The following is a 17420-nucleotide window of genomic DNA, read 5'->3' as shown; positions in this document are numbered from 1 at the left end:
ATTCAAACTCATTGAAGTTTTGATTCATTATTGTTCGTGGGGTTTCAGATAAAAAACGAGTACTTTAATCACTTGTTCAAACTAGATATGCCCTACAAATATCTAAAAACAGCAAAGAGCAGGGTACTGTAAAACAATCTCTCCTTATATAGAACATCAAATTATTATCCTAGGAAAAAAAATGTGATGCCCCTCGTCGGGATTACATTCACTTATTAGTAAAAATTGGAAACTATTACAGGGAAAAATAAAATAATACACTTAGAAGCCGCGTTTGTTTTTTACTGACTCGGCATCAAAATTTGACTCAGGTCTAAGTCGACATGAAATTAGACTCAAAACTCCGAGATGTATAAGTTAGGTTGGAGAACCCTCAGTTTGTCAAAATTCATCTAATTTAACAAAAACGATATGATATACATGATAAATTTTTTTTCCCCATATGGCCGAGTTAAAATGAGTCTAATTATGGGTCACACTCAGATCGAGTCAAATTCAGATGCAACTATGTGCAAAAACTCAGCAAAAAACAAACGCAACCGGAGAAATCGAGTCGTACTACTACATCTGTTGGTGTGTCTCTAAAGAAATCTTCCTCCATAACCTGCACTAATGAATAATGCTTGTTTTATTTCATCAGAGCTTATTATTTTTGTTTGCTCCAATTCCTATCAATGAATATACAAACATTAAAGTTAGCTCAACAATGTTGAATGGACTAGTCAAGATAATTAAGCACTATATGACTAGTATTATATATGTTTACCTCTGAACATGAAGCTTGCATTGCAAAATCACTGAAACAGCTTATAACACACTGTTGAATCTCAAGTCCTAATGCTTCAATGGCAGTCATGGTCGACAGTAACAACCCTGGTTTCCCTGCACATGAAATCTCGACTCGAGTATCCATTTCCCTCCTATCTACTTCAAACTAAAAAGTGTTCATGCAAGATTGTTCGATTTAGAGTCCGGGTTTCGGCTATAATTTTTGGCACAAGTAGTACTCTACTAACAAAAATATAATGTGAGCATACCTTGGGAGTATTTCTTATGAGAATCTCCTTTGACTTGATGTCCTTAAAGATATCCATTGAATTGTTTGTTGAACCACCCATTTCAGCGATTTCTCCTCTCAATGTTTTGATTCTATCAAGTAATTCTTTCATGTAATCAATAGTATCTCCAAGTATAGATGTTCTGTCCATCTGTTAATTAAGAGAAACGTAACCCTAGTTTCACATATTTGAGATTATTTGAGTTCATTAGTACATATATACTGTGAGTTAATTAATTACCTTGCTAATCTTAGGAACAACGGAACGGAGCATCGAAAGGCGGTCATTTAGTCGTTTTCTTCGCCGTCTTTCCGCCATTAGATTCTTTGATGGTTGTCCTTCAACTTTCTTCACCTTAGTCGTCTTTCTCTCTAAACCCGTTTCAAATACTTGAATCTCACTAGCACTAGCTTGATGAACTTGCTCAAGTTTAAGATTTGTGTCATTGTTCTCATCTTCGATTAGCTTTTGAGGTTGATGATCATTGCATAATAAAGGACTAGGTAAAACTATTTGATCATCCTGTTGCTCTATGAACCATGGAGTTGGTACTGCATCTTGCTTTTGCTCAAAAGTGAAGTTGTCTATCTCTGGCAATATAAAGCTAAGATCTTCTCCAAATGGGACACTCATTTCATTGAATGAAGAAACAAGATCGAGTTGTGACTTTGTCGAAGACATTTCTCCGAACAATGACGGACTCGGTGGGAAACAATGCAAACTTTGCGGGTTATTAGTAATCATCATCTCGTTGAAGCAATTGAAAGTACTCCATCCATTGGACAGCATCATCATTTCATCATCAGTAGTGGCATTCATTTGTGGAGGAAAGGTTTCCCAACTTTCTCTCCTTAAGCTCAGTAATTCCTCTAAGAAACCTTGCTCATCAACCTCCATTATGTTGCTTCCCTTCTTCCTCTGGTTCACTACTCACTGTATGCAAAAGCTCTCAGCACAAAGTTGCAGAAATCATGCATATATACAACAGGCAGTAAGAGCACACAAAATGATTCCCCTTCTTAATGGATGAAATATGGTACTATGTACTTTTGTTTTCGTTTCAAAATAAATAGTTCTTACTGCTGCCTAAAGGTATCTAAAATAATGTGCATAGGTTAAAAAATTTATAGCAGTTGGAGCCAATATAAGGTACACTAAGGAATCTGCTTTTACTCCTCTCTTTTTCACTTTTCATTCATTCTTTTTAAACAATAGTGTGGTTCTAAATTAACAATCCGTGTGGGAATAGGGCTATACTTTCATTTTTCGGAGCTAGCACAGAGATAGATGTAGAACACCGAGCCATATATGGAGCCTGGATTTTAAGCAGATTTGAGGAGCCAGTTGGCAAGTGTAATAGTCATCTTACGCCCTTAACCTCTATAAAGATCACCTTTTTTTCTTCTTTTCTACGTAGAAGAGATACCTGACAATCAATATCCAATGCCATTGATAATTTCATGAAACAAACTGTGCACAATACTATGATATTAATCACTTTTCTCATGCGTAGGTGTTAGTCTAATTGTGATGACAAAGAAGTGTACATATGCTTGGACAAAACCTGAAAATTCAATGGACTAAAATGAATTCCCACAAATGTCACGAAAACAATGACCCCCACCATATATATGTCCTGATGGAAAAGGATGGGAAACTAGACCTTGTCAGGGTCTATGATGCCACATTGCTACTGCATACAAATATGTTTCCCATGAAACATTAATTAGGTTGATGTCTCTATATTCAAATGATGATACATCTTTCACCAATTTTCTCCATCAAAAAATATTGATCCCATCTATGTTTATCAGACCTGGTCCCTTGATTCTCTTTATTGTTTGATTTTCTTTAATATTTTTGTGATGTATCTGACTCAGAAGTATTAAACGTAGCATAATAATAAGTTAAATTCAGATGTAATGAGTTAGATTCTCATAGGATTTTATTGAGTTAGAAAAATAATAAACGGTTTGTAAATTTAGCTTATGCTGCTTAAAACCACCTACGTACTTGATTACTTTGCGTGAGCTGTGACAAAACATCCAAGTATACGACTCATTTAATCCTGTTTGCAGTTTTGTCTGCTATAAAATTTCTGCCGATACAAACAGCATCTGAATCAGAGGTATCCAAGATCAGGAGCTAAATGCGGATGCCAAAAATATCATGTTGCTTTGTTTGAAATCTACCAAAACATCCAAAAAAGATCTCATTGAAATTTTGGGTCTAGTTACATCTTCTTCAACCAAATTTTGGATTACGGGTCAGTCATGACAGCCTAACACGACAACCTGATTTGATCTCTCAGGTCCGTCTAATAATCTCCATATTCACTTGGTCACGAATCAATTAAATTTGTGTTTGGTTTATTAGTGGTTACTCTAAGCAATCACGGGGGATAATGGACTTTGTACGACGACATGATAATTTCAGGAATAAAAAAGCTACAAAATACAACAAGAGCATGCTGCATGCACACACAGCCTTTAATGACAATGATCAAAAAAACAAGCAAGACCAAACAATAATAGGAATCGAAAACATATTATTATTCACACCTACGAAACAGACACTAACAGCCTAAAACACCAACCAACAGACCATCCTTACAGCACTGAGTGTACTCATTATAGAGGATATGATACAGCCATCATACTAGCAATCAATTCTCACGGTGGTGGTTTGAACAAAACGCTCAACAACCCGGCCAAAACAGTGCTCGGCCAAAATTACTAACCGACCAAAAGATGAAAAAATTATGTCACAGTGAGTGTCTGGATTAAAGAGAAAAATGATTCAGTGCACCAGCTGGGCAGTTAGTACAATTTCTTAGGCTGTAAAGAGTGAATAATTGATCCCCAGATAGATTTAAGCTTGAGTAAAAAAAAAAACCAACATGTATGGAATGCAAACACAGTAAACACGTGAACTCAAGACTACTATTTTCTACCACGGGTTAACTTACCATAAACGTCCTCTCTATGTCAATGTGGAATCACAGGCGGCCATGAAAGATCGAAGCTATTCCCTGTTAGTACTCTCTCAATACAAGAGAGGTCACTGTTTACTTTTTTCCATTTTGCGACACATTCTTCCTCTCGATCGAGGTTGCTAGAGAGAGTGTTTGTCGCGTCTTTCCTATGACTACTATTTTATTTTTGGCCCGAGTTCTGTTTATGCAGTTCGATGTGAGTTCAGCATTCAAGATTTACAGTAAAATATATAAATTTTTCAAGAAGTGCCATGGGGACGCCTAAATCATCATTACTTTTTTTCAACCTACGCCCGGATAAAAAAAATGCATAAAATTACTGACAAACAGGTGGTTTGTTTGTTCTCTTTTCTTCAAACGGGCTAGCCCTATATAAACATCTAATTTATCACATCTGTTTTAGGAAGAAAAAAACGATCCGACATCTGATTCGTGCCGAGTCAAACGTCGAGTTAAGTTTAGATTTCGAGTCAGATCCAAACAAACAAAATAAAACGGCATTCATTTTTTGAATTTTGCCGTAAAATTTTCGCACTAATTGCACTTTGAAAGAGTAGTCTCACAACTGGATGCACATATATATTGAATTTTCATTATTTTATGTCATTAGATTTTATCTAAATAAAGTACAAAAATATAGTTAGACTATTTGGGCTAGTCTACTAAATTGTCGAGGTATCATCACATTACAGAAAGAAAAAGATGACTAAATGATGAACTATAAACTGTTAGACGAGATAGATCATGGACCGATATTGTGAGTGCTGGTGACAAGACAGACAACAGCAGTACAAATCTATGAGAGAGAACCATGGTGGTTTACTAGACAAGTCAATCTTTCAGCCCACAATATATATATATATATATACATTTGTATTCGTCACACTGTTTCACTTGCTTAATTTGTCATTATGTTTCCTCTATCCAGCTGCTAATTGAGAGAGTTAAACTGATTAATTGACGTAAGTTGCTTTGGTTATATGCACCTAATCTGTATCAATAGTGACCTTTGCCTGTGATTAAGGTTAAGTATTATGCATTATTTGTAAAGACATAGTTTCTTTTGATTATGTCCATCTAATTTGGATCAATAATGACTTTCACGTGTTGATTAAGATTAAGCATCGTGCATTAATTGCAGCGACCGAACTGTTTAGTTATGTGCATCTAATCTACTAGATTTTGTGCCCGTGCGTGCTACGCCCGGGCATCTTTTTCTTTTAATCATATTTTTGATTTGGTAAAGCTCGGGTTCGGCTTCGGCTTCTCCTTCGCCTCACCTCGCCCCGTCCCGATTTGATTTGGCGTGGCTCGGCTTCGCCTCGCCCCGATTTGAGAAGAACAAATGAATATCATTCATATGCCAGTAATAACTGCCGCCATTCTTTCTTACACATTAAAATCAGAAGGAACTTGGAGTGAATCATCTAAATGATAATGTGGACAACATAACTTATTAGGGTTTACTAAGAACTAAAACCTCATTCCATAGAAAAGAAAAATTATAGGTCAGTGCCCGGGCGTAGTTCTCAAACTTGGTTCACCAATTAAATCTACAACTACAAACTACAAATACAATGCACCATATTTTGCATTTGGTAAAGCTCGGCTTCGCCTCGCCCCAGTCCTCATTTGATTTGGTAAAGCTCGGCTTCGCCTCACCCCAGTCCCGATATGATTTGGTAAAGCTCGCTTCGCCTCTCCCCAGTCCCGATATGATTTGGTAAAGCTCGGCTTCGCCTCGCCCCAGTCCCGATATTCCCGATATGATTTGGTAAAGCTCGGCTTCGCCTCGCCCAAGTCCCGATATGATTTGGTAAAGTTCGGCTTCGCCCCGCCCCAGTCCTGACATGATTTGGTAAAGCTCGGCTTCGCGCAAGTCCCCATTTCTTGTAATCTTATTAAAGTTGCTAGAACTCTGAAATTCACGTTGTGTCTTGATGAGAGTATAATCATTCTTAAGAAATTATGTGTTTTGATTAGTTAGGAGTCAACTATTCTTCATATGCACTTTCCCATTTGAAAAAAAAATGAACATTGGCCTCGCTAAACTACTTCTGAGATGAGTCCAAAGTTCAACATTGGAAGAATTTATTTATTAGTATTGTTGTCTTATTTTGAATACCAACACTAAAAAATCAAGTATTGAATACCAACACTTGATTCGCCTCGCCTCTCCTCGGTGTGCCATTAACAAAATGACCATCTAATTTGGAAGCCAAATGAGAATTAATGGTTCCTTCAACTTTAATTTGGTTTAAAAATAAACAAATAAAGGCAGTTATGAAATGGCACAATGAGGAGGGGCTCAGAGTTGTATATGAAATCAACTGAACAATCATAAAAGAAAAGCTGATGGTTTGTACTCCATGACGAAAGTGACAACAATGGATTGAAGTGTCCCCAAAAAGCATATTAGAGCTGTCAGAGAAAGTTGTGATGTGTGCATCTTCATTGTTACTTCCTAACAGGAATTCCGAAGCATACGCTGAGTAGTAAAATCAAATAAATCGTGCCAATGAGAATACAAATTGATAATCGTTGCATACATGTAGAACTGCCCAAGCTATAACATATGTAACTATCAAGCCAAGCCAATTTCTGTCAGCAGTACATAAATACATGATCTTCAAACATGAACCTGCTTTGGCATAACCATCTCAATGGTACCCTGTAAATTACACATCCACGGTTACATTATAGTTCCCACAATTTTGTCTTGACACCTTACAATCTGATATCCATCTTCTCCATCCTAACTATATATATGTGCACAGAAATAACCATGAAATAAAAGCAAAAAAATCAACCTAAATAAAAAATGTTTGTAGTAACTCTTTACCTATATGGAAATTCATGGTGCATGCTGGTTTACAATCAACTTCGAAATATAACAATGAGACCCGTAATGTAAATCAAATCAACAACCCAAATAATGAATAAGAAACAAAACTTTGAGACAGGAGAGTATAAGAACTAACTCCGGTTAGCATATGATGAAAGACGATCTAATAGGAGGTTCCACTTCACCATCTTTTCCTTTGTCATCGTCTTTCTTGGGTGGAACCTAGTCCGATAGATTGTCATAAAGAGCATAACCAGCTTTGAAATATAAGAATAAGACCTGTAATCAAAATCAAATCAACAACCAAAAAATGAAAAGGAAAAACAACTTTGAGACAGGGAAATATAAGAACTAAATCCGATTAGCATATGATGAAAGACGATCTAATAGGAGGTTCCACTTCATGAGCTAGTAGAAAACCAAGTTGCAGAATTAATGTAAAAGATGATTCTAAGGGACATTTCAAACCAAGAGCGGCAACAATAGCATTAATAAGGCGTTTTTTGAGAGCTAAACCCATCCAGTACATGTGAATAGAGAGTCAAATGACCAGGCTAAAAATCAAAAACACCAGCACACAAAATGACTGGTTCACATCAAGATGAAGTACACAGAGAATTTGCAAGTTGCAACATTAATGTTCAGCTTATTATAAAAGTGGCCTATTATGTTTAAGAGAAACTGTAGGAAAAAATAAACCGCAAGCACATCATAGTCATGCTAAAAAAGGAAATGCATATAGATGCTTGTACCAATACAGTTCGTGCATTTTTTCACTTTTGACTGCGTGAAGCAACAATTTTCAAAATTACTTGCACTTGGGACACGCCAGCTGCCTCTATGGTCAAGAAAATTCCATGCCAAACCCCAGATCTGTAAACTGCAAATGTAGACTTTTAATTTGCAAGTCAGGAGGTACCACGCACAGTTGTATATATTTTAATCCTCAAAGACTTAGCTTCAATACCTTTATAAAGATATTAAGTTTGAGAGACTGCCAACCTCTTGATACCACTATAATGCCGGTCTTGGATCTCAATTTTCTTCAATGGATCTTGCTCAAGAGGTATGCTTAACTTTCCATGCATAACTGATTTTTCTGCATCCATTTGAGTAATGAAATTTGTGAAAAGTTCTGCATACAATGGAAAATATGTAATAACCAAGACAGAGACACGAAAAAAAAAGTGCGTGTGCGCATTCTAAAGAATACGGAGTGGAGATATACACAAACCTGCATCCATATTATTTTGTAAAATTTCCCTAGAAGTCATAGCACTGTTGAGCTGGAAGAACGTATTGTCAATTCTCTGAATCTCTTAACAGGTGCCCTTGTCGTTTCGCCTACATTTTAAAGCCATTTCTCATACCCTTTCATGGCATATATGAACCCCACTTTGGGGCACTCACCTATAATATAGCTCGACAACTTAGCTTTCTACAGAATGCTTAGTATATAGCTGTCATGTATGACAGTCTATCCATGAAATGAAATTAGAGCTATTAGATGGTTTCCTTACAATATGAAGGGCTACACAAAGACTTTCAGGGGGAAAATAAAGCAAAAAACGCCGGAATTTCGAATACCAAATTTGATCAATTGTTGGTGACTAAAGATAATCAATCAAATAATATTAAAATTAATAAATTTGAAGCACGTACCTTTCAAATGTTAACCAAGATTAGTTTTTTCTTTCATCAGATGTTAGCATTCTCAGTGCTTCTACTACCTGGTAAACGATTGCATGAGGCACTTCCTTGCCGACTGTGGCCACCATATTAAGAGATTCGATAAAAATTAAATCGCAACAATGTGCCTCATACAATTCTAGTAAAGTTCCCAATTACCAACAAAGAAGAAACAGAAGCATGACTTACCAACTTTTTGGCCTTTTTTTTGCAAGATTAACAGCAAGCTCAAGATAGTTTATTTGCGAAACTTCAACTCCTCTGGCTTCCTCCTAAACACAACAACCTAACTAATTACAATGAAGATCAATGGGTAAGCGTAATTGTTCCATGAACAGATAAACAGAGGAAAGAACTGAATAAAATCATCAAAAGACCTCAGATTTGATAAACCCAAACAAAAGAAAGCAACGGTAAAAAAAACTCGTGATGCGTTTTGCAGTAAAAACCTTAATCGCATTAAGCCAATATCACCTGCATGCTGCATTATAATCAATAAAAAGAACACCCTAAATTGAAAAATAGAATTCATACCTTCAGTAGTAATGATGGTTGTAACAACTGCTTTCAAGTGAAAATCGTGATCTCGAACAACTCTTTGTGACAACATCAACCCCTTCTGTGAATAAGATGAAATAATCAAAAGAAAATAAATCAGACAGGACCCACAGGGAAACAACTGATTTTAGAGTTAGTACAAAACAGTTAGATTTTCACTTGTATAATCAAAACAGTTAGATAATCAAAACAAACCAAAAAAGGAAAACGATGATGAATTAAACGGAGAGAATTAGAACATGGAGAGGAGAGGAAGAAGGCTACCGAGAGAACATGGAGACGAGAGGAAGCATATCCTAGGGTTTGTTCTTAGGGTTTTTTTTTAATGTTTTGTGAGCGAAACAGAAAACTTGCTCTTAGGTTTTGTTTTTTGGTTTTATGCTTTGTGGGCTAAATTTATGTGGGAATTCCTATTTTTTCTATCCTTTGAGGAAAAGTGAAACGGAGCAATTCTGTGAGAGGGTGACGGTCACCGTTCAACGTGGAGCCTAAGGAGTTTAGGATTTTAAAGGAGTTAGATATGGACAATGACTTTTGCATATTAATTAAGAGGGACAATGACTTTAGGATGTGTATGGTAGGAGTTCATTCCATGGAATTAGTTATCTTTTCATGAAAATAATGTGTTTTTTGTCATTTGGTAAAAAATCTATTTCCATGGAATTACCTAAAAAGGCACGGCATAAAATATGTTTTAAACTCAATGCCGTGAAATTTTATGGAAAATCTTTCCTTGCCTCCTCCATTAAAATGATTCCATGGAAACATTTTTCATGGAATTGTTTCCTTTCTCTGTTGTCAAACATAACCTTAGTGTCAAGAATATTTTGTTTTGCAAGAAGTTATTAATTCTAAGAAGTCAATTTGAGATTTTGTTCCTAAAAACAATTTGCTTCATAGAGAGTTACGAAGCAAATTATGTTCTAAAACTAATTTTTAGCATATTTATTTATTTATTTATTTATTTTTGGTCGAAAATAACTTCTTAACTGGTATTTAAACATGCTATAAGAAGCAATAACTTATAATTTTCACAACCAACTTAAAACCATGTACTGATAGAAGAAAAATTCAGGATTTTTCTGTCGACCTGAAAGGTTCATTTAAGAGAGTGAACAACTTTATTGAGGTTAGGAACCTAGGGTTGACTCCATTTATATTGATTATGGGTAGAATTTCTACGTTTAAATGATTGTATGTAATCTTATTTCCCGTAGTTCTACTAGAACTAAACTACGTTTTTCTACAACTAATAATTGATCAGACTATTGATGAAAGTATGGTAGAATTCAATCCACACCTCTAACCGTCTTAATTTCATAGACAAAAATCGGAAGGAAAATGATGTAATCATCAAAAGATAGATATACCAAACTTGTAGCTATTTGTTTGTAAAAATCTTTACATCTTTCTGGATTAATTATGTCTTTTTCTACAAGGTCAAGTCCAATCATTTGGAAAAAGGTACTGTTGTAGTGGTATATAGACAACCTAAAAAACCATAGGGTCATACAAAATAAATAAATAAAGATGTGATTTCGATATCAATGTAGACATGAGATCATTTTGATTGTTGAAGAAATGAAGTTTGGTGCAATGTATGTTGCGAGTTTGGGGTCTAATCAAGAATGATAATTGAGTTAGGAGAGAATAGCATGTAAAACAGACATTAGTACAAATCATTCAAATACCCAATAGTGTAATTAAACAGGGTGAAAAATAGCTGCCTTCCAAAAAAGAAAAAGGTTCTCGAGTGACTCGTGGGGCTATATATACTTTCGGATTGGCCGAAAGCCAGCAGATTTCGCATCCCAGCTCGATGTACTTTCGAGAATTGTACTGTGGTGAAAATCTCAGCAGTTTCAACTGAGATTAACTGCGTTGGTCAATAATGAAAGAGGACTACATATGTAAAGAAAGAGGTAAGAACTGCAAAAGGTGGGAAAAAAAACCGAGTAATAATTCTGATTCTGCAAAAGGTGGGGGTGGGGAATATTGGAGTCGTCTCACTTGCCTGGATCATTCTGGTTTGGACTCACCATCGTTACTGTGTGATTAGATGTTTGTGTAGAACCATTTTAACAGTCAATTATGTGCTATTGCAGAGGGCTCTGCACAAAAGTGGGAACACTACTGAGCCAAAAAGTCCGAATTCAAGATAGATCCGCTGGGATGGGCCTATTTCTATTAGAGCAAGTCTTATGGTGGAATCCAACCTATTCCAAGTGTGAAAAATCCATGGAATGTCAAGTCTAATGGCTTTCAAGTTGGGATCTTCCACAAAAAATCCAAGCAGGATTCCATGATTTGGTGGAATGGTCCGTGGAACCATGAAAGCGCTAATAAAAATAGCGTAAAACGCTAATAAAAATACCGTAAAACGCTATTAAGAATAACGCGCTAAAAGACAAAAAACACTAATAAGATGCAGCTTAGCTCCATTAAGAATAGCGTTTTTTTTTACCCGTAGATTTAAATTGAGTTGTTGAGAATCTAACGGCTAAGAAAAAAGCTCCATTCTTAATGGGGCTAAGCGCTAATAAGAGTGTAGCTTAGCTCCATTAAGAATAGCGCTTCTACTATTCCACCATTACATTTACGCTTCCATCCACAGTTCCAAGTGCTGAGGTGGCGTGGAAGATGAATGGATTCCACCATAAGACTTGCTCTTAAACGGCAAGTGTTCAGGGCCATTAATTTATGCTCATATGGAAACCCAAGCAACGTGGATATACCATATAGTTGGTAAGGTAGAAAACGTCTTTGTAAGAATGGTAAAATCGTTGAATGTTGATTGATATCTTTACAAGTGCATTATCTCTGTGGCGAAACTTTGAAAGGATAGGCGAAAGACGAGAACACTTCTCAGGTTACCAACAAGGGGGTGCAAAATAATGAAATGAACACCAAAAAAGAATAGGCAATCAATTAGGAAAGCAATTTATAAAAGATAATTAAGGTAAAGTAAATAACTAGTTAAAAACCTACACTAATCCTAACTTTCACTTCCTAATCCTATAATAAAATGTATCCAAATAATAATAGTTAATAAGCTTACCAGCTGATCTGATCAATGTCCAGGCGTTGTTCTACACTCTTATGTTAGTTTCCTAACAGGTGATAGCGTTCCGAAGAAAGTAGTTATACCACGACAACACTTCTGACGAGTAGTACCATCTATTATACTGTCGAGCTGTTTTTTGGCACATTTCTTCGTTGTTCGATCATAATAGCAGAGAAACTCCAACTCCGAGCCTGAGGATTTCGGCAAGGATACTATGATTATTCCCGTACCATTAATTGCTTTGAAGGAAAAACAGTGCATGATAGAGATCTTGTGAGGCAACGGGATATCCTCTTTTATCCATTTACCACCACTGACATTATAACTAGTACTAGTACCAGTAGAATTGATGCGTGCGGGCTGTTGCTCCTGATCATCGTCATTCTCATATATCCAAAACCTGATATTATCATAATATCCTCTATATCTGGAAAAGGTACAAGCGATTAGAGATATGCCACCACCTGCGACAGTCAAATATGTTCAAAAGTTAAATGGATTGATAGCATCATTGGGAAGATTTATTGCAAGATCTTCGGACAAATGCAAACACGTTTTCAACATACTAAAGAAGGGAACCAAATTTGATTGGGCAATGGAGTGCGACAAAGCATTACAGAGCATAAAAGATTATATGGTAAACTTATCCATTATGCAAAAGGCGAAGCAGGGAGAAGAATTGTTATTGTATCTAGCATCAACATCTCATGCATTAAGTGCAGTACTATTACGATCAGAGGAAGGTATAGAAACGCCGATATATTACATAAGCAAAACATATAACTCCGCAGACAAAAATTATTTAAAATCGAAAAAATAATTCTCGCACTGGTATATGCATCATTCAAGCTTCGCATTTATTTTCAAACTCACAAAATTAAAGTATTAACAAGAGTACCAATTGAAAACGCAATGAAGAATTCGAAGAGGTCAGGAAGAATAGAGGGGTGGAATGCACAATTAGGAAATTATGAGATTGGTTACGAAATTTTATCTTCACCAAAATCTCAAGTTATCGTAGAGTTTTTTGTAAAATTTCCAATAGAAGAAGATGAATATGTTGAAGAAATAATGGAGGTGGATGAAGAACATGGAAATCCTAATGATTTATTAATTGAGCGAAATCCAAACAGATGGGAGATTTTGGTGGATGGATCCTCCATAGGAGAAGGAAATGGGATTGGTATTGTATTCATTTCACCAACGGGAGCGAGAATGGCTTACTCATTCAGATTGGACTTCGCATCGACAAATAATGAAACTGAATATGAAGTAGCCGTTCACGCACTAAAAATAGCAATTGAAATGAAGATTGAGGATGCGCGAATAACTAGTGATTCCCAGCTGGTAATTCATCAGATATAAGGCACATATAGTACTAATGAACCATTTTTGCAAAAATATAGAAGATTGGTTATGGATTTAGCAATGAAAATTCCAAAAATAAGTTGTAGACATATAGGGAGAAAAGATAATAGACTTGCAGATGCATTGGCATTCATACCATCAATGTTAGTAGATCCGCTCGCAAGGAATATAAAAATACAAACGATATTATTACCATCTATAGAAAAGGGTGAAGAATTCCAAACAGATGTGATGATCATAGACGATACACAAGCAGAAAATGTGAGCGAAGAGAAGGATTGAAGAACTTAGATACACTTTTATCTAGAGAAGGGAAATTGCCGAAGAAAAGATTAGAAGCATAGAAATTAAAGATTCGTGCGAAAAATTATGAATTAAGGGAAGGTATCCTTTATAGAAGGTCATTCCTTGGACCTTCGCTTAAATGTCTTACGCGAACGGAAGGAATCGAAATTCTAAAAGCATTACATTACGGCGATGCTGGAAACCATAGTGGAGGAAAATCACTCGGATACGGGAAAAAATACAGGGCTATTACTGGCCATATATGCATGAAGATGCAAAACAAGTTTCGAGGAAATACGAATAACGTCAACGTCATGGCAAGAAGATACATGCACCTGGGGCTTTGCTTAATACATCAACAAATGTGTGGCCTTTTGGAAAATGGGGAATAGATATTGTTGGACCATTTATACCAGGAACATGACAAAAAAGGTTCCTAATTGTCGCAATAGACTGTTTCACTAAATGGGCAGAAGTAAAAGCAGTTCAACACATCCGCGATAAAGACATCTTCGCATTCATTTTTGAAAATATTATATGCAGATTTGGCATTCCTGCACAATTGAAGTCTGATAATGGGAAGCAGTTTGAAGGCGGGAACATAACAATGATGCTCAATGCGTTCAAAATTTAAAGTGGCAAATCCACTCCTTTGTATCCTCAGAGTAATGGACAAGTAGAAGATACAAACAAAACAATCGCAGACAACCTGAAGAAAAAGTTAGAAGGACACAACAAAGGATGGTGCGAACAAGTACATAATGTAGTATGGGCTTATAGAACTACAAGAAGAAGCAACCGGAATGTCACCCTTATGCCTGACATATGGAGTAGAGGTAGTGCTACCAACAGAAGTGATCATCCCTACTACAAAGAGAGAAGCCTGGGAAAAAAATTTAAGCGTGGACTTGATCTAAAAAAAGTTGGATGATTTGGAGGAAGTAAGAGAAGTCGCTTTGCAGCACATGGAAAATTATCAAAAAAGATTAGCTCGAGAATACAACAAGCGGATTAAAATAAGAGAATTCCAATCAGGCGAATTAGTGCTACGCGAAATTCCAGTGTATCAAAAAGGAAAAGATGGAAAATTAGAGAAAAGATGGGATGGACCTTGTATAATAAAAAGAATAGTTGGAGAAGGAGCATATGAATTAATGGATCCTGAAGGACGAAATACAGGTCAAAAATTAGATCGCCCTTGGAATAGGCAATTCTTGAAAAAGTATTATCCATAGCCACTTGCGAATCAATTCATATGGATAAAAAGTTAATAGTCTGAAAGTTCATATTTTTGAACAAGTTTGTAATGCGAATGATTCGCTTGAAAGTTAAGATATTCTATAAAGGAAAATTAAGACCTTGACAAAGGCTATAGAAAATGATATTAATTATCAGATTGGCTAGGAATCCGAATGTGGCGTGCACCCTAGTTCGCTTATATGCAAGAGGCAATATAGTAAGACCTATCGCAAGCCACAATCGGAAAGACCTAGAAGGCATGACTCAAGGGAAGGCTACACCGACCAAGGAACTTGAGTTGTGGAGATTTGGGGTGAGAATTAAACGATAATGCCCATCCGGGAGAGATACCTTAAATTTTCAGTCTAAGATAGTAATCTTATATTGAGATCCTAAGGTGAGAAAGGCTCTCCCAAGGAGCGCAGAAAATCGATCAGGGCGCCTAGGTACACGGTTGAGTCAAGAGTTCCCGGGACGTCTGGAGCGTACCTTACCACTCTTGACAAGTCCTGACTATGATGCACTCGGTCCGAATATACCCCACTTAGGATGCGGTCTTGCTTCCAATGAACGTTATCGGTAGTGCATGCGAGACTGCGAAATCAACTGGTTGTTGCATAACCGGATGGGAAGATCCATAATCTTAACCCGATAGAGGTAAGCTTCCTTGAAGGGGCAACCTGAGGGGAAGATAAGGACGACACCCTCCATTAGGGAGCCGAATTGTGTCAAAAGACGTAAATATCATAAGACTTTTACTCATGGGAGTATTAAGACTTGTTATATTTATGCAACAAACCTGAAGAGGAAATAATACAAGTGAAAACGATAAGACGAGATCAATGGGTCGATGTACTAACATGTAAAGACCTCCTGCGATCTTGTGTCGCACAAAAATGAGGCAAGATAAGACCTTTACATAGGAAGGGAAAATAAGACCTCCCAAGTGAATTAAACAAATTACTGATAAATTCGCACAATTGTTTCTTACAAGAAAAATAATAAGAGGCAAGTATGGGAATTAAAACAACAATGTATTATCTTCTTGCAACAAACAAATAAACGAAGGCTCAAAATACGTCAAAATAAAGAAAGGAAATCAAGAACGCTTAACAACAACATCTTATTCAAAATACTTTTCATACTTTAGCACTGGATCCAGGATTTTCAATCTCAGCACCGGCCTCATTCACAGACTTCTCTTCTTCTTGCTGACCTTCTTCATCATCTTGATCTTTTTCATCATCGCTTAAAAAGTCAAAATCACTATCTGGCTCAGGATATTCTTCATCCGTACTCACGTTGCATACGAGGAGTTTTACTGCTGGAATATAATTGCTTCAGAGAATTCCGTCAATAACGAATTGGGCACTAGAATGGCCTTTGTGAATAGTTGCTCTTTCGAGATTTCTAGCATTTATCTCAAGAAAATTCTTCTGAAATGCAAACCTTCTTCGTGCTATGCTTCGAGACGCATAAAGAGAGAGCTCAAGATTACCACGAGATATTTCCAGATTTGCATATTCTTTGCGAACCTTGGATAATTCAGAATTCAACTGAGTAACAACAGACTAGTGCGATTTTTCAGAATCTACAAAGAATAGTAAATAGCCATAAATAAAAATGAAGAATAAAAACTGTGTGGGAAAATACTAAGAAATCATAATAAGGCAGTCAACTCTAGATGACTACCTTGGAAGAATTTAGAAAAATCAAGGGTATTGTCCTTCATACTTTCCATAGCCTTATCAAATACATCACCAACTGAACCACTGAGGCGAGATCGAATTTTCTTTTCTTCAGAAGAAAGAGATTTGTACTTTTTCTTAAGAATATTGTAGGAATTCTTCAATTGACTATATTGTTCTTGAAACTGATTTTTCTTCGCAGAAAGACTTATATTATTCTGAATTAGTTTCTCATTTCGGGAGCTTAAATCTTTAAGCGAAGTCTCGTACTGCTCCTTCAGTACACGAAGAGTTTTCATTTATTTCATGAAGAATTGAATAATGATGTAAAAACATTGCTTCTTTCTTCGAGAAAGACAGTTTCTCCTTAGAAAGAGTGTGGTTTTCTTCTGATAAAGTTAGATGAAGTAAGTCAGCATCGCCTGAAAATTTAGAAAAATAAGATACTTGATCACTAAAAAATTCATTTTTTGAGTGAGATGGTTATTTTCACGGGAAGATTGTCAATCAAATCAAGTGAATATGAATATTGATTATTTAATTGATTTAGTTGAGACTGCAATTTCGCGTTATTCGCTTGAGTATCTTCAACAAGGAATTGAAAGTCATATCTCTCATTCATTCGCTTCCA

At 36.2% G+C, this 17420-nt stretch overlaps 1 protein-coding gene across 1 annotated transcript; it reads right to left on the bottom strand.

Moving 5' to 3' along the window:
• Positions 1-101: 101 nt before the first annotated feature.
• Positions 102-2128, bottom strand: LOC113335312 (transcription factor bHLH93-like). The gene is made up of 4 exons (XM_026581408.1): positions 1299-2128; positions 1038-1208; positions 767-934; positions 102-668 (listed from the first exon to the last, which is right to left on the bottom strand). Exons 1-4 carry the CDS (start codon positions 1953-1955, stop codon positions 582-584), a joined length of 1083 nt encoding a protein of 360 aa, XP_026437193.1. The 5' UTR covers positions 1956-2128; the 3' UTR covers positions 102-581.
• Positions 2129-17420: the final 15292 nt, after the last annotated feature.

This window comes from Papaver somniferum, chromosome 1, assembly GCF_003573695.1.
Source record: "Papaver somniferum cultivar HN1 chromosome 1, ASM357369v1, whole genome shotgun sequence".
In the NCBI taxonomy this organism is placed as follows: Eukaryota; Viridiplantae; Streptophyta; class Magnoliopsida; order Ranunculales; family Papaveraceae; genus Papaver; species Papaver somniferum.
This window is presented reverse-complemented; position numbering and strand designations above follow the sequence as displayed.

Excerpts from the sequence above, each read along its gene's own strand:
- LOC113335312 (XM_026581408.1), bottom strand. The coding sequence starts at position 1,955 with ATGGAGGTTGATGAGCAAGGTTTCTTAGAGGAATTACTGAGCTTAAGG. Across the intron at positions 935-1,037 it reads TCATAAGAAATACTCCCAAG|TTTGAAGTAGATAGGAGGGA; the intron begins GTATGCTCACAT and ends AACACTTTTTAG. Across the intron at positions 669-766 it reads TGCAAGCTTCATGTTCAGAG|GAATTGGAGCAAACAAAAAT; the intron begins GTAAACATATAT and ends ATTCATTGATAG.